The 24617-nt window shown below is 43.1% G+C and overlaps 1 protein-coding gene across 1 annotated transcript; it reads right to left on the bottom strand.

The window, feature by feature from the left end:
• Positions 1-17093: 17093 nt before the first annotated feature.
• Positions 17094-20867, bottom strand: LOC117716310 (putative ATP-dependent RNA helicase Pl10). The gene has a single exon (XM_034513334.2). It carries the CDS (start codon positions 20128-20130, stop codon positions 18151-18153), a length of 1980 nt encoding a protein of 659 aa, XP_034369225.1. The 5' UTR covers positions 20131-20867; the 3' UTR covers positions 17094-18150.
• Positions 20868-24617: the final 3750 nt, after the last annotated feature.

The raw sequence follows: 24617 nt of genomic DNA, 5'->3' as shown, positions 1-24617 counted from the left end.
CCTTCTCGCTAATGTCGAGAGACTGGGTAGGTTAGGAAGGAAAGCGGCAATGTCAGAACTTGTTGGCTCTGTGGTGTGGATAAACCGACTGCTACAGGGACGAGGCAGGAGGTGCGGGGAAAGATCCTGCGTTAGCATTCTGAGGTTAGGTTCCTCAGACTGTGCCTCTGAACAAAGAGACAGGGCAAGCCAACAGCTGGACCATCCAAAGCAAGTGTCTCCACATCACCCCCGAAGGTATTCAAGCTCTCAGCCACCACTGCCATCTGGCAGTGCCGTCTTGTGGGGGAATTGGCTTTCCCTGCTTTGGGACGGACATGCACGTGACAGTCAAATTCTGTTTTCAATGAAGAACATGTTGTTTTAACCAAGCTGTGTGTATTTTTCACGAGTTTTATTGGAAGGCAACAACGTGATGCTAATTTTTAGACAGTCAAATGCTAAGCCCGGTGCTAAAATGAGCAGCTAGTATCACCAACCACACACGAGAGAAAACTCAGTTTCCTACTGTAAGCAGATGCTCCAATTGCCACTGATTTAATCACTATAATTTAGTCATTTTATGAATGTAGTCAGTCATTTGCTGATAGCACGACTTTTTGTTCAAAGGGCGTATTTTCTCAACCTTCAAATATCTAGTTGATGTGTTCTAAGGAACTACAAAATTATCAATGAGGCATAAATATAATTAGGTCTCTTTCTGTAAATCACTGGGAAACTTCTCTGTAAAGGGCTGTCTGAGTCTCCCTTTCGAATTAATAACTCAAGACTGGAGCAGTGGAATTTTTTCAAAATATATTTATTTATATGCTGTGTTGGTGTCTGTGTGTGCGTGCGTGCGTGTGTGTGTGTGTGTGTGTGTGTGTGTGTGTGTGTAGGTCAGAGGACAAGTTGCAGGAGTCTGTTCTTTCTCTCCCCTTCTCTCCCCAAGTGAGTTCTTCAGATCAAATCACCAGACTTAGTTACAAATGCCCTCACCTGCAGAGCCATCTCACTGGCCCAAGTAGCAGGTTTGTTTTGATTTTTTAGGTTTTATTTTTATTTATGCATGCCTGGATGTGTGCATGCTAAGTGTATTCAGGCACCCCTGGAAGCCAGGAAAGACAGTCAGATCTGCTAAGGGCTGGCTAACGTTGTAAGTAGTTGTGATTCATCCAGTGTGGGTGCTAGGAGTCCAACCTGGGTTTTCTAGAAGAACAAGTGTCTCTTAGGACACTCCCCACAAAGGGACAATGTTTAACAGAGAAATCCTGGGCAAATCCTTGAAAATGGTTATTCTTACTCCGTAATTCTTGTTCCATGTTGTCTCCACACCATACAATACATTATCTATCTTCGTCCACTTAAAGAAGCACAGGAGTATGAGAGTTATTTGAACAATGTAAGTAAATCTATTATGGGTTAACTGGTTATTTTAAAAACTGCTCATTTGACTGTATCTGAAGCCAGGCGGTGGTGGCCCACGCCTTTAATCCCAGCATTTGGGAGGCAGAGGCAGGCGGATTTCTGAGTTCCAGGCCAGCCTGGTCTACAGAGTGAGTTCCAGGGCAGCCAGGACTACACAGAGAAACCCTGTCTCAAAAAACCAAAAAAAAAAAAAGAAAAAAAAAAGAAAGAAAGAAAAAAGAAAAGAAAAAGAAAGAAAAAGAAAAGAAAAAGAAAGACTGTATCTGTAAGGAAGATACTTAAAGCCACAGGTGCGTGGAGACTTCCACACACACTGAAACCAATGCTTCTTAGCACAGACAGTAATGGAGCCAGCCCTCATGTCTCCTGTGTCCTTTACCGGGGTTTGGGGATGGAATATTTGAACAGCTCTCCACAGGTAGTCCTCAGCTTTGCAAAGACAGTGAATGACCCTTTTCTCTCTTGGGCTGGAGGTTGTGGTGTCTTTCAAATAGCAGGCCCCCAGGGGTCAGAGAGCAGTTAACTATGCTGCTGGCAGTAGGATTGCAAGCTCTGCCTTGCAAGTCAATCCCGGTTTCGAATCATTTAAAATAGTTCCTGTGAAATTTACATTCTTCATAGTTCATAGATTTTTGGAATCCAAGATTTAAGAGGTCAGGTTGAAGAAGCTTTGATGGTCATCCAATCTATCCCAAATGGTGATCTCCAGGTTGAGGGAGAGCCCCTGCCTGTCTTGAGAATAAGGAAAAAAACAGAGGAAGACAACCCTTTATCAGAAGCATGAAAAGGGGCTCTATCCTGGTGCTCGGGGGAATCAGCCTGAAGACACTTGATTTTAACAACCAGCCTCACACCAGGACACAATGCGTTTCTGTTATTTAAGCAGCACAGGCATTAACACACTTGCTTTACACTAAGGTTTAGGGACTGTGGCTTTTTACTAACTAGTTTCTTTCTAGTTATAAGAAAAAGGATGTTTCTCATGTCTCCTTTTGGACACCCATAGTCCGAAAATATAAATATGTAGAGCCTTTTGCACAAACTTGGTAGAAAGCGTATTTGTTTTAGCGTGCTCACAGTGGTTTTGACACATCTTTTAAATTATGCAAATTAGCTGTGTAAAAGTGGTGACAGACTGTTGGAGATACTTGTAAGACAAAGCCTTTTACTACATACACAAATAAAACATAAAAGCTGACATAGAAAAACAGACCCTGATCATTCACCAAATTTGACATCATTTATGCCATTTCGTTCCAGGTATGGTGACAAGGGAACATAACTTAGTATGGCACGGAGACAAATGCCTTGTGACATATGACCTCAGCTCTCTGCAGTGACTTCAGAGAAGCAATAAGCAGAGATGGAGCTTGTTGGTGAGAGGGTGGGGAAGGACACAGAATCTCAAACAGGAAGGGTAAGCTTGAAAGAGCTCGCCTTTAATCCCAGCACTCACTCAGGAGACAGAGGCAGGCATCTCTGAGAATCTGAGGCCAACCTGGTCTACAGAGTTCCAGGACAGGCAAGCAATGTAATGAGGCCGTGACTCAAACAAAATTAACAAACCAAAAAAGTAGGGAAAGTTTGAAAGAGCTTAGAATTTGGCATGATGCCTAGAGTTAAAAATATGTTATATACTTAGAAATTGCTAACAGAGTAGATTTTAAGTGTTCTCATCATACACATGCATACACACACACATGCATACACACCATATACACACACACACACTCACACACACTCACACACACACACACACACACACAAACATGTCAAAATGAGGGTTTTTTAGCCATAAAGAGGAGTGACGTTATGTTGCTTGTGGTAAGCTATATGCAAGCAGAGATGTGTGGATTAGGAGACTAAGCCAGTTTTGGAATATACACATTTTCTCCTATTTGTGTGTCCTATGCTGAACATAGTTAAATAAACTCATGTTGCATGCATACAATAAAAGTAGAAATGAAATGTCCACGGTAGAGAGAGGATATACAGGAGGGGAGAGCGAGGCTTGATCAGCCTACAAGATATATGTATGAAAATTAAAGAGAAAATATTATATTGAAAATGTTTAAAGTAAGCTGGGTGGTGGTGGTGCACATATTTGATCCCAGCTCTCAGGAGACAGAGGCAGGAAGATCTCTGAGTTTGAGGGTAGCCGGGTCTACACAATGAGTTCTAGGATAGCCAGGGCTACACAGAGAAATCCTGTCTCAAAAAAAAAAAAAAAAAAAAAAAAAGAAAGAAAGAAATGTTTAAAGCATATGAAGTAACATGTAATAACTAGCTTGGTTTAAATGGTGTGTGCTGCATACACATTTAGAACACATTGTATAGAATAAATTAATTTTCCAGGTTAGATCTTTTTTTACTGTGATATTCAAAATAAAAAGAGGCAAGTGAGATGGTGTGGCAGGTAAAAATGTTTGCATTCAGGCATGACAGCTTTAATTCATGTCCCAGAAGCCTCACTGGATTCCAAAAAGGTTGCTGTCAGTCCTCCATATGCCTGACACATGTCCATGCACCCAGGCTCATATCATACGGAAACACACATGCAAACTTAAAGTTAAGAAAAAGAAAATAGACTTAAAGGAAAGAAGGGAAAAGGGAAGCTGGTAAATGACTGAGTGGGGCTTAGGTTGCCAGGCAGTTGTGAGGAAGGACACGGGCGCTGGATCCGTGGAGGCGAGGCTCTGCCATCCAAATCAGCAGCATTCCTTCCTCTTTGGAGGATTCATGTAGGAGTTCCTGTCCAAGACTCCACTTGAAACAGGTCATACAGGCTTAAAGAAATTGATCCAGAGGCAGGTGAGATGTCTCTGGTTTAAAAAACAAACAAACAAAAAAAAAACAACAACAACAAAAAAAACAAAAACAAAAAAACCACTTTACTGCCAAGTCTGAGAATCTTAGTTTGCTCTCCAAGATCTATATGGTTGTCCCCTGATGCCACACCCCCTGTGCCAAGTGGCACCCCCATCATTACAGATACATGAAGTTTTTAAAAAGGAAATACACCTACTTTGGTGTTTCCTAATATGGTCTTTCCAACTCAACTACTCCAACAAGTAGTAGATAAGGAGAAAAACTGTCCAAAGTTAGGTCTTTTGTTGTTCCTGTAATTTACATGACTGCCCAGCATCCCTGGAAAACTCAAGGTGGATATCTTGAGTTTCTATGTCCACACTTACAAATCGGGACAGGCACTTGAGTCACGACCAACAGCAGAACCATGGAGTCTGCTGCTCACTGGCCTGTTCCTCCTGGCTTTGCTCAGGCTGCTTTCTTGTACCACCCAAGACCACCTTCCCATAAGTGACCCCTCCCACGGTGGGATAGGCCCTCCCCTCATCAACCAAGAAAAAACCCACAGGCCAATCTGATAGGTACATTTTCTCAACTGAGTTTCTCTCTTCACAGATGACTCTGGCTTGTGTCAAGTTGACCAAAGACTAACTAACAAAATGTGTTTTTCTGAACTAAAACCTCTGGGAGGAATGAAACTATTCTGCCATTACCTCATTTAAGAAACTCAAAGAGCCTTCTGCTCCAGAACCTTCTGTCATTCTCACTATGCAGTGTAGGCTGGAGTCATAGCAATTCTCCCGCCTCAACCCCAAGAGTGCTGAAATTATAGGCATGAGCTACCATGCTTGCTTAAAAGACATTGAGTACTTTCAGTTTGGAAGCAATATTAGTAGCTTCCAAAATGAGTGTGAGCCCTAGTTATCTTCCTTTCAGCTGTAGACACCAGGGCAAGCACTCCTTACACCAGGGCCTCTAGGGCTCCCTGGAGAGGCTTGGCTCTCTGCCAATCCCAGCTGCACTCAGTTCTGCTTTGTTGAGCTGCATAAGACAGAGTAGATCCTGCTGACTTCCATAGGCACCCCTCCCTATCTAAGCTACTCGTGTAGTGTGACTCACAACTGCCTATAACTGCAGCTCTAGGGGAATCTGTCTACCCCTTCTGACCTCCGTGTGTACTAGCATTTATGTGGGAAACAAACATACATACAGGCCACATAGATAGATAGATAGATAGATAGATAGATAGATAGATAGATAGATAGATAGATAGATAGATAGACAGATGATAGATAGATGATAGATAGATGATAGATAGATGATAGATTATTGATAGATAGATAGATAGACAGATGATAGATAGATGGATAGATAGATAGATAGATAGATAGATAGATAGATAGATAGATAGATAGATCTTTCAGTAGGACATCAGTCACTGGCTAATTGTACTTCTGTGGTAGAAGGCTCAGCTAGTGTGAGTGAGTCCCCACGTATGATTCCAGTACAGAAAAAATCATCTCGAATCCCTTAAAGTCACTCTAATCCTCAAGCCTTGGCGTCTATCCATTTTTTCCCCTAATTTAAAGAGCTTTGAGTTGGGTCCTTGACAGTACAAGATGATGACTGCTTTTCTGACTGAGCCCCTTCTCTGTTCCTGGGTCCTGAACTGAAATATTCTCAGTCCTGAGCGGCACTTTCGCTGATAGTCCTAGCTTGTGTCCCATGATTCTCCCTCTTTTTCTCTCCAGAATAGATGACCTGTAGACAATGAACAGAACTTAATTTGGGTTCCTCACAGAGCAGGTGGTGCTGACTGGACTTAATTGTGCAGTTCATTTTCAGCAGAGGAAGTCAGATGCTATTACATGGATTCTCAAGCATCCTAGAGCAGAGCGAACATGGAAGTAGCATTTCTGCTTTGACTGCAGGAGATTTGGTCGATGCCAGTGACCAAACCTAACAGGAGAATCAAGATGATACTGATGTCATCAGCAGCAAGGTATGCTTTGGGGCTTCTGAGGCAGGCCATTCCTTCACACTGAGGGTTGGTGGGAGATAACTCACTTAACAAAGAACATTCAGCTAAACACCAGGGAGAACCTAAAGAAAGGATAAGTATCACTAACCTGGCCCAATTGTGGGTAATCAATAGGAACTTATTAAATGCTTGCTACAAAGAAATGAGGTCGTATGAGATGCTAGGAATGACAACGCTGAGCACATGGTGAGTGGCACACTTGAGTAAGCCAGAGCCTCAGGACTACATTTTTGTAGTCTTATAAAAAGAAGATAGTGGATAATTGAATTTCCTTTAAAAAAGAAGGTGGGGATAGCTGGGCCATCTCTCAATCGATAGTTTGATGTGCGTGCGTGAGGACCTGAGAAGTGGCTCTTTCCGCACTTATGTCAGTGCCCCATGAGGCTAAATGAGAGAGAGCAGAGACAGACAGATCTTCAGCGCTTGCTGGGTGGGTGGCCCATGCAGAAGAATCAGTGGTCTCAAGGTTCAGAGAGAGACCCTGCCTCAAAAAGTAACATGGAGACTAAGAAAGGCTCTTGATGTTGACCTCTGACCTCAACACACACACACACAGACACACACACATACACACACCAACATACATGTATACATACATACATACATACATACATACATACATAAAAATCTCTCGACAGCACTCTCTGACACATGACAGTATCACAATTTGCCTTCGGTGTCTTAGTCTGAATCCACATATGCTTTTTAGAAAAGTAAGCTAAAATATTTAAGTCGGGGACCATGCATTTTTAAGCACTGCATCAGAGGGAGGAGTTGTGGTCTCTGACCAGCAGTCTCCTCATTCTTCTCTCTGCTCAGGAGGTGAGCAACTCCCCAAAGAGCAGTCCTTACTGGGAAGATAACTACACTGCTCTGTGCTGAATCTGTGCTCGGGATGGCCATCGGCTTGATCCCAATAAACTGTCATTTTCTTGTGATCCTTTGGGAACGATCTCTTCTCAGTTCTCTGCTTCCTCTTCACTAACTTTTTTTTTCCTCGTCTTCCTGTGTGGAAGAGAAAATTCTCCGTATTTCCGGGGCAGCTGTCAAGCATGTCTTATTCATCACAAGCCTCATTCTGCTCCCCCTGCGGTGACTGCAGATTTCCATGATCACATAGGTAATGGGGCATTTGGGATTTGTGGAATAGAACTAGCCCTGTTCCGGAAACATTTCCTCCAGTATCCCTTCAGCATTCAGATACTGTATTCAGTTTGCTCTTATCCATATGGTTTTAGCTGGGGTGCCTTCATGTATTTCATATGTTTACCCTGACCTTGCCTCAGGGACTCCCCCTCGTCCTCAAAGGCAAGGAGAATATATTCTTTATCCCAGAAAACCAGCTAGAAACAGGCTATGCTTCTGAAAACAAAGCAGGGATAACTAATAGAGTGGACTGCAGAATATAGTTAATATTTAAACACAGCCTAAGAAGGCAAAGCAGTCAGTTACATACATACACACACACACACACACAGCCACAAGTACCCACAGATATTCACACAGACACACAAACACATAAGCACAGAGACACACCCACACACACTCATAGACACACACAGATATTCACATACACAGAGAAACACTCACACACACACACACACACACACACACACACACACACAAAGACTTCCACCCACATTCAAATACACACACAGAGGCACACACCCCTTCAGGTATATTTACAATTTCTTAGAACCCAAGGTTTCCTGAGTTGGCTTATAGGTCAGCGTTCCTCCACGGTGGAGTATCTGCCGTCCAAGGCTGGGAAAAAGACTGTGGGCTTCTTCCCTCAACATGGGGCAAAGAATAAGCACCTGGAGTGGAGAAAGAATATCCTGCTGCTTCCAAAGCTCTTCGCTGAAGGTGAAGGGGCTTGTTGAAAACATGGCTATGAGCAGATGGGCCCCTGAAACCATCTGCTATGAAGCAAGTAAATGTTCAATGATGCATTACAGAATTATTTAGCTCTCAAAGAGCCCGAAAGTAGTTAGTAGTGATGGCATCTGCACAGAGAGCAAACAGCCTATTTATATATGATCTATTACTTCATAAGCTGTATGAAAGCCCTCATTCCTTAAAGCAGCAGCCGTCTTGATTGCAAGGATAAAATCATTGCTGAAAAAGAAAACCTGTCAATTATCGTCTTGAGGTTAGCATCTATTTTCTTCCAGTGAGTTACATAGGCTTTTTTGTTGAACCCAGTACACCCATGATTCCCCTGTCAGAATAGACTGGCCTAAGATGGATTGCTATAACTGCAACTACATGGTAAATACATACACTTTATATTTCTTAAAACCATGTCCTCTGGAAATCTCATCTTCATCTTTTCTGAAAGTTTGTCTTTTAAAGAGGTACATGAACAAATTACAGTAGAGAAAAAGGTCTCGCATCTTAATTCTTTTGTTATCTCTCTTTTATGTTTTTTTGGTATTCTTAGTTTAATTTTAAGATGTCCCCCCCGCTTTTTTTTTTTTTTTTTTTTTTTGAAAATAGGGTGTTTGGACTGAAGCAATGATTCAGTGGTTAAAAGCATGTATTATTCTTGAAAAGAAACAGGATTCAATTGCCAACATTCATATCAGAAGGCTCTGAAAAATCTAATGTGTGGTATCTGTAGGTATGTTCACATATTCACACAGAGACAATGACATATGCATACTTTAAAAGAAAACAACGTGGTGTGTGTGTGTCTGTGTGTGCGTGTTCATTTGCCTGGATATTTGTTTTTGTGATACATAAATTGATGATATATTTCTTTACTTATGACATCCTAGAAATACCAACAATTTGAACTGTTATAGCCACATAGCATAACAGTACCCAGCACTGAGCAAAACAGAATCTTAATATGTACAGCCACAGAGCTGCATCTAAAATATACTCTGCTGCATAACGGAAGCCACAGAAAACAATGAACAGGGCTGTGTGGTTCCTTCTGAACAAGGCAAGCCTGCAGAGTGAAGAACAGATCAATGGTAGCTAGTGGTTAGAGGTCAGTGGAGGGTTTGATGAGTGAGTTGGGGGGGAGGGATTTCTTTGAGGGTATTGGTGTTGGGATTTTGTCTATCTCAATTGAGGGAGAAGTTACATGATCCATTGCATATATAAAAATCCATGCAACTGCACACCAAAAAGAAAGTACATTTTATATACATTTAACGCATTTTAAAGAATATTTTCTAAAGAGACTATAAATTCAAGGAGCTATCAAGTCTCAGATTTTTCATTGTCTCAGCTTGCGTTTATTCTGTCAACAGCTACAGAGCACTGTGCATTCCATGCCCTGGCAGCTGTCTGCAGAGAGTCTGCATTCTGAGTGGGGGTGGAGTCAGTAAGGTAGGAAACTGACATAAATTTGGCCCTGGCAGAAAGCAGAGCAGAAAGGTGGAATGGAGGGAGGACCTCTCAGAGAAACTACCATTTGAGTAAAATATTCAAAGAGACAGAGGGTGACACTAACTGCTTGTGTCAACCTAATAAAAGTATTCCAGACACTGAAAGTAGAGTGATGGTTCTGGGGAAGAAGGAAAGCAATGAGGGGTGTCTGCTGAGGTCCTAGACATAGTAAGAAATACCCTTGGTGTCAGCATTAAGCGTTTGAGTAAAAAGGGGACAGTACATTCTTGCCATCTCTGATGGAATTATACTATCTTGTGCGACTAAAGAACATCAAGGTGGTAGCACATATGAAGCAGGGAGCAGAGCAAAGAGGACACACACACACACACACACACACACACACACACACGGTCAAAAGGCAGTTGTGATTGGTATTATCCAAACATCAGCCAACCCACTTTAAAAACAAACAACCAAAAAGCAATAAATAATAATAATAAACAAAACAACAACAACAACAAACCAGGCTCTTGCTCTGGTCTTGAATTCACCACGCATGCTAGGCTTATAGGCCAGAAAGCTCCAGAATTCCCTGATGGGATTACAAGTGTCTATGCCCACCTTGTGAGTTCTGGGGTATCTAATTCAGTTCTTTATGCCTGTGAGGCAAACACTTTAGTAACCAAGCAATCCTTTCCCTACATCCTTACACAGTTTGGTGTGAGTTCTGGATTCAGGAAAACGACAGTGACACAAATTTCGGAGTCGTCAGCATGTAGCTGATATTTAAAAAGCATACCAACTTAAACACTGAACTTAAACACTGGGGATTTGTCCTAACCCTGCAAAGAGTTCTCAATTTGTGAATCAGTTATCAAGCAGCATCTGGGGACTGACCTGAGTTGTCCTGCAGTTTGCCTCTAATCTTTAGAAGTGTCTGTAGCTGAGCTTTTGTTCCTCCCTGGCCCTACCTATGCTAACTTCCCAGGAGGCACTGAGTCTTGTGCATTTGAGCCTGTTGATGGTTGCTCTAAGGTCAGTGAACTTCCCATATAATGATGCATCCTTCTTTATCCAAACACACAGAAACCTGAAGTAGGCTGTGTTTCATTTTATTAAAAATGTCAAATGCAGGGGCTGGGGTGATCAGTGGTTAAGAGCACTGGTTAGTTCAATTCCCAGCAACCACATAGTGGCTCACAACCATCTATAATGGGATCTGATGCCCTCTTATGGCATGCAGGTGTATATGCAGGTGTACATGCAGATAGAGCACTCATCATTAAATAAATAAATAAAAATATCAGATGTATACAATGCAATTCTTGACAAAAATTTGCTACCAAGATATAGGTATTATAAAATAGTGAAATATTATATAGCTATTATAAAATAGTGAAAACAAAAACCAAAATAGCCAAACACTTTAAAAAAAAAAAACAACTTTAGAAAACACTTTTGAAAGTAATATTCTAATTCTTTCCCTCTCCTTCTCTCTGTCTCTCTCTGCCTCTCTGTCTCTCTCTCTGTCTCTCTCTGTCTGTCTCTCTCTCTCTCTCTCTTTCTCTCTCTCTCTCTCTCTCTCTCTGTCTTTCTCTCTCTTTCTCTCTCTCTTTCTCTCTCTCTCTGTTTCTCTGTTTCTATTATACAGACTCCAGCCACCTTCACTTCCTACCTGCCAATTAGCCATCAGTCCCTCAAGTAGAAAGGCTTACTAGTAGCTTACTGACAGCCAGGTGGCACCTGTCTCTCATGAACTCTGCTCCTCAATCCGGGTCGGCCTGGGACAGGACTCAGGGTTCTATCCCTAATTGTAATTGAATGCTTTTGTATTCTGTGTAGGCCTTGGTGGCTCACCCTCCTCCCAGGACTCAGAGTCCTGGTCTACCCCTTCAGGAAGACAGCCCCGTTCTTCCAGTCCCCACTGATGTGACATCCACCAAATGGCCTCGGATTATTCAGACAATCAACCTTGCTATCTTTCCAGTCTGGTGTCAGAATGGGAGAGTGTTAATTGGCCCCTGCAAAACAGGTAGGCAAATTCCAGGTGTAAACAGCAAGCCTGCCAGGCGGCTGAGAAGCAGGGCTGACATTTAAATACGAATAGATGTGCTCTTCCTCACTGGGGTCCTCCAGAGCTTTCAACCTTGACCTACAGGGAACACCTTTTCTACAAGTGACAGGTAATTTAGCTTTCTTGCTAAGTTCTGGGGCTCTCTGGTGGTGAATTATGTATGGTGCTTCCGTGATACAGACACCTGTCCACTGAGAGCCAAACCAAAGCTGATAGATTCCTCTTAAAGACCTTAGATTAGATATAAACTACCTTTTTCCCCCTAGAAAAGTCGTCAGGATGCCAATCACTTGGCCTACCCTTTCCTCCGTGATCTCGGGGACTTGAGCTTTGCTGAAAACAGACTGGTTCTGAGGGCAGTGTGCAGGCTTCTTCTTCTATAGTCTAAGAGTCCCGGGCCCTTTTTAGTTGTGGGAGTGACCTTGTGAACAATGAATTACCTGTACTTGCACCCCCATCAACATGGATTTTGCGATAATTCATTAAACTGCATAAATAAATGCGTCATATTGACTCCATTTTAGCAATGATGTTTGACCAGTTTTAAAAGCAGCCTTTTATTTGTTTTGTTGGTTCTTTGAGATGAGGTCTCTCTACAGAGCCCTATAGCCCACCCTGGCTGTCCTAGAACTCATAAAGGGCCTTGAACTCACAGACATCTGCCTGCCTCTACCTCCCAAGTGCTTGAATCAAAGGCTTGTGCTGCCACAGACACCCTGGAAAGCAAAAGCAGCTTTTGAAGTGAAAACAGTAATTTCACACTGCACTCCAGGTGTACAATGTCATTTGGGAGACATAAATACTTCAGTGTGTAAAGTAGGTAAGACATTAAGTCAGTGGGGTAGCAAAAATCCTTATAGATACACACAGGGGAAAGACACAGAGGACTTAACCTTTGGGAAAAGGCTTAAAGGACTCAAGATGGGGAGTGGGTGTGTGGTGAGAGTCAAGAAGCGTTGGATAAGAAGAGCCAAGTAGGCGTCTCCAAACTAAAGCACACTTAGGCCCTGCTCAGGTGGCACCTGGCCAAGCAGGCTTCTCAAACCCAGAGCGCTACATCAGTGCTCTGTTTTGATGATATGGGTCATTCTGGTGAATGTGAGCATACCTGAGTTCATAATTGAAAATAAGGCACTTACATAGGAAGCTGCCATTATCTCAGGATGATGAGAGTGGGGAATCTGCTTGGTGTGCTGTGAACCTTTCAGCCAAGCACTGACCTTTGAACCCACTTTCCTTCCCCTGGAAGTGACAGAAGCTATCCTTCCACTTCCCTGGAGCAGAAGCTACTCCCTGACTTCCTGTCCATCAGAGCTAGGAAGGAAATATGATCACCCTATGAGTCAAGGGCAGGCAGGTCCATTCCCATTAAAGATGGGATGTAAATGGGGAGGACCCTCCAGAGATGAACCCCTCCCACAGCTCGGGTACTCCAGTAGAGCAGGCAGTGGAATCTCATTAGAAAACTAATACAATAAAGACATGCAGATCTTAAGGGTGGGTGAGGAGCACAAATCAAATTACCTTCATTACTTTATTCTGCACCTCACAGCGCTTCTGCCAGTGGACAATTGCATTAGATCACTGGGGCGATCAAAAGGCAAAAACTCCCTGGAAATTCATTGTCTAAAGCCAGACTAGGGGGCAAGGGAGTCCCAGAGGAGGAGGCAGGAGTAAATTGTGTTGACCCAAGGCATAAATTTATGACATCTATCCACAACCATGTTAGGCCTTTTGCTTTTCAGCTCCCAGGTCAATGTCTTGTTTTATGTTAGCTGTGCACACAGATCTGGGAGGAAGAAAAATAACACTAGCGGGCTATGGAGACTCACTTGACTTTTAGAGCCTTGCTTCTTACAATGTCTAAAATTCATGAAGCCCTTAGAATTGTTTAACACACACACACACACACACACACACACACACTTTGCTGGAAGAATTCTAGACTTCATGCCAATACCTTATAAAGAGCGAAACATAAACATTTAGAAGGGAAAATGTAAGCATCAAATAAGTGGTCTAAGTACTTTTTTTTTTTACATGAGAAAAGGAAACTACAATCACAAATGATGTGTTATGAGAATTAAACTACAGAAAAGCATGATGGCAAAACATGCTGTGATAAAACTCAATGCATACCACATCTAGCCAGAGCTGAGGGAGTTACTAGGTGCTATCATTTCGATCTTGAATGTATTGATGTGTTGGTTGCACTACTTAGCCTGTTGAACTATTGGGAAGTGATAGGGCCCAGTAATGTGTGATGATTAGCGTTGGCATCTTGACCCAACCTAGGTAATGTGGGAAGAGAAGGTGGTCAGTGAGGGGTTGTCTGCATTAAATTGGTCCTAGAGCATGCCTGCTGTGAGAATGCTCTAAGTTAACTGACATAAACATAAACGTACCCAGATCATTGAAACACCATTTCCTGGCAGGAACTCTGAACTGTGTGTCGGTGGAGAAATGGATGTGAGGACAAGCAAGTGAGCTTTCCTTTATGTCTGCTCCACCGTGGCTGTGACGTGGCTGGCTGACGTCTTGCCTTCACTTCCCTATGATGATGCAAACTAAAGGAAACCCCCCCTTTTTTTTTTTACTAAGTTGCTTTGGATAAGATATTTCATTACAGCAACAGAAATAAAACTAGAACAGAGATGGGATATGGGAAACTCAGCCTCCTCCCTCTCTTTGCTTCTCAGCCATCATGGGGTGAACAAACTCCCCGTCCACGGGCTCCTGACACAAAGTAATATACTGCCACAGACTGGAAGCAAAAATGTCTAACACACACCAGAAAAATAACAAGGCACACATTTGAGTCCCTGGAAGCAACAAGATGTGGATATAACCAAAGGGACATAGGAACCAGCTAAAACAGTTCCAGTGAGCAAAGCTTTGCCTTAGTATTTTTAAGCTTTTAAAGTTAAGTTCTCCTTTTTGCTGCTCTTAGCAACTGCACAAAGCAAGCAGTCAGTTTCTATGGGTTGATTTGTAAGTGAATGTGTTGCATGGAACTCCAGATAGGCCTTGAGGCAGGCACTTGAATCAACCACAGTTGTCTTGGTAGTGGGGATGAGACAAATGGGGAAAAGAGGTTCTGTGTATGGACAGGAAATGAGTATTAATAGAGAGACATGCAGGTGGCCACAGGAGACAGATGAACAAGTATACGTTTAAAAATAACCCATCTCAACATTTTTAAAAAATCCTTTCATAGATTTCTTACAGCCTTTGAGCAAGAAAGCTATAACTTAAAACATACATGAAATTCCTACACATCCATTGTTTCATACTTAAGACAAAATTAACTGGCAAAGGAAGAAAAGAAGCACGAATTCTCCATTCCTTAAACGTGGGCTGCACATGGTGACATCTTTCTAGAAGAGCAATATGAAAAGAAAGCAGATGTGAGGAAACACACCAGCACTCCTAGTTCTGAGTCTAAGGGAGGATGACTGAAAGTTCAAGGCCAGTCTGGTAAGACCCTGTTTCAAAAAAAAAAAAAAATGTGAAGGGAAAAAAAAAAAAAAAGTATACACACAGTGGAGTGTGAAAACCTGCCAGGCCTTCAATTTCAGCCAGCGGATCTAGGTCCTTATCAATTCTGATACTTTAGAATTTTGGTGTTATGTCCTTGGCATGATAAAAATGACTCTTTACCTCTGTGATCATGCTCCTAAAGACCCACAGCCCCAGTCTAATCATAAGGGGGAAAAAAAAATCCAACAATTTTTAATTGTAGGGCAAAGTACCTAACCAGTACTCCAAAAAAAAAAAAAAAAAAAAAAAAAAACCTGTCAAGGTCAGCAGAAATGAGAAAAGACTGTCACAGTCAGGAGGAACCTCAGGTGGTTTGATGAATGAATATAGTGTCCTAGACTGGGCCAGAATAAGACACTAGATAACGCCAATGGGATATTAGCCAGTGTGGACATTAGCCAATAGGAAAGTATGACCAGTGGCTCATGCATGAACTGTGCACACCATGGTAATGTACTAATAATGGGGAAAGGAAAGGAATGCTTTGGGTATATGGGACACTGTCTTTTTGGTTTTTGTTTTCAGTACATCACAAATTGTCCTGGATAGCTTGGCTTTTGCTCTCAAAGAACTTCCAGTCAGGTCAGAAAGTAGTCAGAGGTCTTTGTTATCTTTTCCTGTGCTTTTCAAGGTTCTAAAGCACTGTCAAACTGAGCTTAAAGATTTAAAATATTAGGAAATCATTATCTAAAATGACTAGTATATGAAGCCTAATCAGTTTGATATAAGGGCAGGTTGTATTTAAATGTTGTTATTGATTACTCCTAACACCCAGCAAAGCAGTGGAGTGCAAACTTCTGGAGTCACCTACACATCTCTCACTCATTTCGTTTCACACATAGAAGACTTTATGTCCAAGTGTTTTACCACACTCCACCAAGATAACTGTAGGGGATAAAACATCCGGGAAGAAAGGCCTCTCTGGAATACCATCCAATGCACACAGACTGACCTTGAACTCTATGCAGTTGCAAAGGACAACTGGAAAGAGAATATAGAATTAAAACAAACAAACAAACAAAAAAAAAAACCACAAAAAACCCAAAACCTTAAAACCAAAATAAGAATTGCAACATTTGCATGATTAATTTCAAGATAATAGGCATAAACAACACATTATTTATCTTGACTTGTTGGGACTACAACTTTTAAAACTAGTTTCATGAAGAAAAATGAACTTTGATCAGTCCTGAATAGGAGACTGGTGTATGAAGAGGGTCACAAAGTAGAACTCAGGAAGTTATAGCAGAGATACCTGGAGAGGAGGAAACAAAGGGGGACATGAGGGCTTGAAGTGTGGGTGACTAGGGCTAGTACTGATGGAGGCCACTGAGATTTTCTGTTAATTTTATGGGAAATTATAATTTGAGGGTCAATCTATTTAGAAGTCTTGGGTTGGACCACTAATAATATAATGGATTGGCTGTGACAATTATTTTTCTTACAGGACAAACTATCATAAATCAATCTATAGCGTATCTACCCATCTGAATTTAAACTATATATACATGTATATATGGACATTTATGTAAGCTACATGTTTCTGACCTTACATAAACTACGTAACCAACTCATTGGCCAATGATGGTAGGAATCTATTCCATAACATTCAACTAATTATTATCTAAGTATTCCAGAGACAGTAATTTGATAGACAGGATGCACTAGGATATACAGGACCTTAGAAAAATATTGGGGGAGCCGTCTATAAAAACAATGTGATTTTAAAAATTCATGATCTCACCAAGTGTGGTGGTATGTGCACTAGGAAGACAGGAGGAACTTCAAGGCCAGTCTCAGATATATAATTAGTTAGAGACTACCCTTGGGTAACATGAGGACCTGTCTCAAAACAAAACAAAAAACCATGATCCCATGTGAGATGTAGTGGTTTATTGATGACTTTCTACAACAAATGGGTAGAGAATGAGAACAAGTACACATTAGTTTACTGTTCTGTCATTATACATGGAAATTCCATCAATGCCTACTCGTTGAGGAACTGTTTCTCTGTATTCTTTAGTTTCAAATACCACATCCTTGGCTATCTTCACACCTCTCATCATAAGAAAAAGTAATTCTCTACTCACTATCCATGGTTTTCCAAAACCTGCTTGCATTAAAGAATATAGACCATTTCTTCTATGGTTTCTTGATACCATTTATTTGGAGCTGTTCAGATCCTCTACATCATGGTACTAAGCATGAATACTGACTAGTGACTCCCAAAGGCTGCCACTACATTTCACTGAGGATGACTACTAACAATGGATTATTTAAAGTACACTGGAAAATAAAAATGCCATCGCATTTCCTGGTCATGCTAAGTTTAGCAACTAGAACTGTACACTTAAACAGATATTTCAACCGTAACTACTCTTGAACCCCTGGGCTGTTACTTATACATTTCCAAAATGCCATCCTTCATCCTGGGCTTCACCCCCGCCTTCCTTAGATAACCTAAGGAGCACTTAAGGACAATCCCATCCCCATAACAAATACCTGTCCCTTTCTTTTGTTTTCTTAGCCCAAATTCAGAAAATTTATTTTGTTAAAACAATTTGATATCTTAAGCATTACTGAGCCAACGGGACATCAGAATAAAAGTTGTCTAAAGTAAAGGTACAGCACATTAACAAACAAATGATCCTTAGTCATGAAGTTATAAATGCAGAGTGGGATGGGGGGCGGGGGGGGGGGTAAGAGGAGAGTTAATCCAAACTACAACAATCAAGTCTTTAAACCACCTTCTGAATGGGGCTTCTGGATTGTTCCTTTCTTCTTGTCACTTTAAGCTCCCTTAAAAAGTATTCAGTGGGGAATCACAGGAGGCAATGTGCTGTGAGTTCTTGAAGCTATACCAGGTATAGTCTGACTATGTTACATGTGGTGGTTTCTGTATTTGTTTGGTAGAGTGACCTATGGCAAAGCAGGCTCAGTTACCCCACCAGTCAACCCCCTGGGAGCTATAATTTCCTCCATATCCATCACTGTTGTAAAAGCCTCCATAGCTACCTCCACCAAACCCTCTGCTGCTGCCATGGCTGCCTCCACCACTTCGACTGTTGCTAGCACGGCCACTGCTGAAGCTGGAACTGCTGGCACCGCTACTTTGTCGATAGTCTCTAGCACCAAATCCTCCACTAAATCTGCTCTTGGACCGTCCACGACTGCCACCCTTGTAATGGTGTTCAAAAGCCATGTTTTCTAGCCAAGATGGCACTTCTTGTTTTGCTTCAACAAGAAGATCCAATAAATCTTTGGTAATATTTATGTTCCTCTCGTTGAAGAATGAGGTGGCAAGGCCAAGGTTTCCGACACGACCTGTACGGCCAATGCGATGCACATACTCTTCGATGTCACTAGGCAAGTCAAAATTGATGACATGTTTCACATTGGAAATATCCAGTCCTCTTGCCGCTACTGCTGTAGCCACGAGAATCGGACTTTTTCCTGATCTGAATTGGTGAAGGGCCTCTTCCCTATCTCGCTGAGATCGGTCTCCATGGATACTGGTACAAGCATATCCTTCATGGTATAAGAAATCCTCCAGAGAATCTGCACCCTTTTTGGTCTCCACGAACACCAATATCAGGGAATCCTTGCCTGTCGCATTCAGGAGGTCAAGCAGAAATGACCGCTTGTCTGCTTCTTCCACCCACACGACTTTCTGTGTGATGTTCTCAGAAGTAGACCCGACTCTTCCTACGGCCAGAAAGATATATTCATCCAAGAAATCCCGAGCCAGCATCTGTATTTCCTTAGGAAAAGTAGCGCTAAACATCATAGTGTGGCGGACACCTTTTGGAGGCATGGTGTCTTGCTCAACTATTCTTCGTATCTGAGGCTCAAAGCCCATGTCCAACATCCGATCCGCTTCATCTAAAACCAGGTATTTGCAGAAGTCCAGTCCAATCTTTCCTCTCTCCATCATATCCACTAGCCGTCCTGGAGTGGCCACTAACAAGTGACAGCCACGTTCCAAGTCTCGAATCTGCTGCCCAATATCAGCTCCACCATAGACCACACAAGGACGAACTCGAGACCGGTATGAGAATTTCCTGGCCTCCTCATAGATCTGCACTGCCAATTCTCTGGTCGGAGCCAGGACCAAGGAAATTGGATACTGTTTGCGACGCCCATACTTTCCATTCTCCTTCATGGCCCTCAAAGCCTCGCCTGGACCATCCGTATAGATCTGACTCAAGATAGGTAGAAGAAAAGCTGCCGTTTTTCCAGACCCTGTTTGGGCACAAGCCATCAAGTCTCTTTTCTCCTTGATAATAGGAATAGCATGCTTTTGCACAGGAGTTGGACGCGTATAACGAGTAAGCTCGATGTTTCCCATAATAATTTCTCCCATCTCAACATCGCTGAAACTTTCAATATGTGGAGGGCAGTTATTTCCTGTCGCCTCAACCGGGATGTCATCATATTTCTCAAAGTTAATCCCAGTATTGCCTCCAGAAAAGAGTTCCTGTTCCAAGCGTTCGCTTGGTGGGAGCGGTTTGGACCAGTCGTCTTCGTCTGCTTTGTCACACCACCGACTGTTCCCGCCCCGCTCAAATTTGCCAAAGCCACTTCTACCTCCACGGCTGCCAACGCCCTCATAGTCACTCCGCCCGCGGTCATCAAACCTTCCCCTGGAGCCACTTCCGCGGTCACTGAAGAAACTGGACTTGGCTCTCGTGTCACTGCGGGACCCGAAGCTGCTGTAGGCATCCTTGTCTTTACTCCACCGTGAGCTGTCTTTGTCGTAGGACGCTTTCGTAGCCTCCCTGTTCCGCAGGTGAGGAGGGATGTAGCGCCCTTTGCTGGCTGTGCTGCCCCCGCTCTGGCTGTCTGGAGACGTCAGGTCTAGGCCAGCCAACTGCTGGTCCAGCCCGAGCTCATCTTCCTCTGCCACATGACTCATCCCTGAAGAGTACGGAGAACTCTGGGGTTTACCTCTGCTGAGCTATGGTTTCACCACAGAGGTCCTCCGGGGGAGAACGGCTCGTCTGGTGGGCGGCCTAATCCCCCAAAGCCCGCTCTGCCGGCGCCCGCGGGCCTCCCGTTCCTCGCACACGCACACGGCCTCTCTCCAGCTAACGCTATGGCTTCTGGCCCCCCCGGCTCCTGCGCGCCCGATTTCTAATCTCGCGAGACTTCCTGGTCAGGCCTGGCGCGCCATCGCCCGCGATGCGGTCACAGGGCCCGCTGCCCTCTCAGACTTACAGCCGCGGAACAGCCCTCGGCTGAGTTCATAATGGAGTTAGATGTACGCGGAGGCCCGGAGCCTAGAACATCGATCGATCGGCCGCTGTCCTGGTTTGCTTGAACTTCGCCTTCCCTCTACTCCGCGATTACCCGTGCCTTGGAAGTTCTCAAGATCTCGCGAGAACTCTGCCCTCTAGCAGTGAGGCCTTGAAAGTTACTGTAGGCCTCTTGGCTCTCGGTTGCTCACTGTGGCCTTTGTGGTTTTGTTTTGTTTTGGGTTTGGTCCTTCCGTTCTCTCCAGCGCTCCGCCTTTTCCCGTAGTTTCCGAGCTGTGGGAGTTCTCCGGTTTAATTAGCTCTTGCTTTCTCTGAGTGCAGCCTTTCTGAAACCGGGGTTAGGCGGAAAGAGGCCCAAAACCAAGAGGGCAGCGGGTCACGTGGCCACAGGTGTCCCGTGGAGTGGCCATTTTGTGCAGTAGGAAACGGTTGCTTGAATACAGCGTTCTGAAGGGGGTGGGGGTGGGGTGGGGGAAAGGGGCGGTTGGTGGCCAGGGTGGGGTTGGGGGAGGTAAAGAGGAGCGAAGAATGTGTTTCTCTTAAGACCAAGTAAGGACAGAAGCTCGAACCTGTTGACCAGGTGGAGGGGGGCCACCCCAGAATTGCCCAGACGCCACTGCTTGGAAGCCATGGAACGGGCGCTGATGTGCCAGTGGTAGCTCTGGCTCCAGAGTAAACAACACACCGAAGCCAGCTGCCCTGCATCTTGTAGGCCGGGTTATTCAGCGCCCTTAACTCCTCAGATCCAACCGGACTGGGATTCACCCCAGACCAGCAACCTGACATGCGCCCTGCTCCTGCAGCCAGTTGTGTGTGCAGATTGAGGGTTGTTGCGGGTGGAGGGCCTGCTCTGCATAAACAAGATACCCTGGCCATCCTGCTTGGTATGAGGCAGGGAGAGAGGGCTTGTGTATTTCAAAATAACTCCAAAATGGATAATTTGGGCCAAATAGTGTTTAAAAAGTGTTGGTTTTTTTGTTTGTTTGTTTGTTTGGGGGGTTTTTTGTTTTGTTTTTGACCATGGGTTCGACTGGAGGTCTAAGGGATGGTGTGTTTGAAATGTGTGCTACTTGTTTTTGTGCAAGACATTTATGACCTGGAAAGATGGATAAGCGCTTAAGAGCACTTGCTGCTCTTGGAGAGGAGGAGAGGAGGAGACTCGGTTTCCCAGCACCCACATCTGGTGGCTCATGACTGCTGTTAACCTTGGTTCCAGGGGAATCTGATGCCCCCTTCTGGCATCTGTACCCAAGCAGTACACATACAAAAAAAAAAAAAAAAAAAAAAAAGCAAGCACACACACATATATACACATAGATTTTTAAAGTGGTTTAATAACGGCAACAGAAAAGATCATTATTATTGGTTTATTTCATAATAGATTTTGTACATCTTGCTTCTGCCCAATATAAAGGTGTTAATTGAAAATGGGGCCCCTTTTTTCTCTCTCTCTCCCTCCTCCCTCCCTTTCTCTCTCTCTCTCTCTCTCTCTCTCTCTCTCTCTCTCTCTCATCTCACAGAAACTTTAGAATTTAGACAAAAATGATGAATATGACACTGTATATTGAACAGAGAGTAGGTGAGGATATTTGTTTTCATGGTTTATTTTAGGATTTTTAACTCCACAATTGGACAGCTGAAAAAAGGAAGCCAATATACCCAGGAGAGCAGAGATCAAAAACTTAGATGAAAAAGTGATTCCTTGATCCTATTAAGTCTGAAGTCTGTCTAACCTTTGAACCTCTGAATTACATGAACTGTTTAGTCCTTTGTATCTTTATGCCATTTTAAAATGGATTTTCAAAGTTATTGAGAACATAGAGACCCCAGCTGATACCAACATGGACTACTAAACCAGATTTAGTCAAAACTTTTCACCATAAGAAGTGTAGGATAAAGGGCCAAAGGGAAAACCACCCTGACCCTGACTTAACCTCAACCCTGAGACCAGGGACCAGAAACAGAATCCATGAGCTTACTCCAGAAACCCACCTATCCCTGAGCACAAAAACCCACCAATCCCTGACTAGGAAAACCCACCAATCCCTGCGCTCTCTTAAGGTCAAGAATTGGAATCCCACCAATCCTCACCTTGGAAATCTCCATCCTTGAAAGCACCCCCCCTCCCCCCCCCCCCCCCCCCCCCGCGCGCCTTCCCACAAAAAGACCGCATATAAAACCTGCCTTCTGCTTGGGTCCCTGTTGCTGCTCTCCCAAGCAGAGCCATCCACCATCCTGGGGGGTTCCTCCCAATAGATCTGTGAGGTTTGTTGTGTGGTGTGACTGTGGTCTTCCTTCTTTGACTCCTGATTGCCAGGGTACCTCTGGGAGCAGAGCCATAACACTTCTGCCGAGCCTAGCTTTAGTTGGGAAACCTGCTCCTGCCAGAGCAGAAATGTTACACTTGCACTGGGGAAACCTCTCCTGGCTGCTCTTGCAGCTGGAGCAGCACTGTTACAAGAAAGAAATAGTAACAACTAGAACTCCCTCGTGCTGCTTAGAAGAACTTGAAACATTAGGGAGAGGCGGGAGAAGGTCTTTGAGGTAACTGGGTGAGATGAGTAACTTTATTCTGAATGTCCTCTAATGTTTACTAACATTAGTGCTGTGAGTCCTCACTACTTACGAGCGTCCTTTCTAGCCTTTCTGATATTCTGACATGATTATGGTTATGTCATGGTCAGGGATTTGGTTAAATCCCTTATATTGCCTTATATTGCTCCAACTTTAATTTTTAAAAATTCTTTCTCCAAACTATTGGTGTTGAATTTCAGGTAGGTAGCTCTCTTTCTCAGCAGTTCCATGTTTTGCTATTCCCCTCCCTTTGAATATAGAAGTGATGGGGTGGAATTTCTGTCATTAGGTTGTAAAACACCATGAGTTCATCTTGCTGGACTATTATTGCACTACAAATAAGAAAAACTCAAACTAAAATATAATATGAAAGGAATCATAAAAGCATGTCAGATTCTGGATTCTAAACCATAATAAAATGTGAGTGATAAGAATATATATTTGGCTTTCCTTCAACTCATTCTTAATCTACAAATTAAAACACACACACACACACACACACACACACACACACACACACACACACACAAAACCTTATGTCTATAGCATAAGCCAGGATCTATCTTTAACCATGCATTAAGATCTTCTCTAGGACAAAGTATAAAGCATGCACCTGGCCCGTGTTTCTCCTCTGCTCCATTTGCTTCCCTGTCTGGAGCCACCCCCAAAGAATTTGAGTCACTCCCTACATTTGGCTCTCAACTTCTGAACTGAACTTCTGAAAGTTTAAAGGGGAGATGCTCTGACAAGGAGATTTGCTTGTCTCCAAGCCAGGCTGTGCCTTGCTTTAATTAAAAATGGTATTGATTTTTCTCTGCTTAATGATAGGCACTAGTCTGCCCTCCTGATGTTCACCACTGACAGCTTAAGTATGAAACAAAGGGCACTTATTCAGCACTTAATACAAAATTATGACTGATTAAAAAGTGATTTATCATGAGAACTACATCTGCATAGGAAGTGTGTGTGTGTGTGTGTGTGTGTGTCTTTTACTGTACCCAGAGTTTGGAAGGCACAGCAGGATGCTGAGAACAATTCTCTCCCTTTGTAATCCAGTTCTTTCCATTCAACTCTTCTTCCCTTGTTTCCACACAAAGTGGAGAACACAATCTTCACTGAATTCAGGACCATGAAGTACATGAAGAGAATTGTGGAAATCATGATTGTAGCATCTTGCAACTGTTTATTGTTAGAATGTCCTGCTGCCTTCAGGAGGGAAAATAGTGTAGTCTTCCTAAGACTCCGTTCTTCTGATGCCTGCCTTGCTGTCTGCTGTGTGCCATGCTGGAAGTGGACAGAACACACTGGATGAAAAAGCACCACTAAAAGATTTAGACCTAGAGGAAGTCAAGCTGTATAATATAATCAGCTTCTATTATAGAAAAACAAAACAAAATTTTAAAAGCCCTATCTGTAGCTGTATCATTGTCATACTCTAGAAAACCAAAGAAGAAACATCTGAAGAAAGTAGAAGAATAATACATCTATCATACAGAGTAACAAATTTTTATTTTTTAATATCTTACAACTGATTTCTCAGAAATGATTCAAAAAAAGAAGAGAATGGAATACT

Source organism: Arvicanthis niloticus, chromosome 10, assembly GCF_011762505.2.
Source record: "Arvicanthis niloticus isolate mArvNil1 chromosome 10, mArvNil1.pat.X, whole genome shotgun sequence".
In the NCBI taxonomy this organism is placed as follows: domain Eukaryota; kingdom Metazoa; phylum Chordata; class Mammalia; order Rodentia; family Muridae; genus Arvicanthis; species Arvicanthis niloticus.
Note: the sequence above shows the minus strand (reverse complement) of the source record. Positions and strands in the feature narration are given on the sequence as shown.

Coding starts and splice junctions, on each gene's coding strand:
- LOC117716310 (XM_034513334.2), bottom strand. CDS start 20,130: ATGAGTCATGTGGCAGAGGAAGATGAGCTCGGGCTGGACCAGCAGTTG.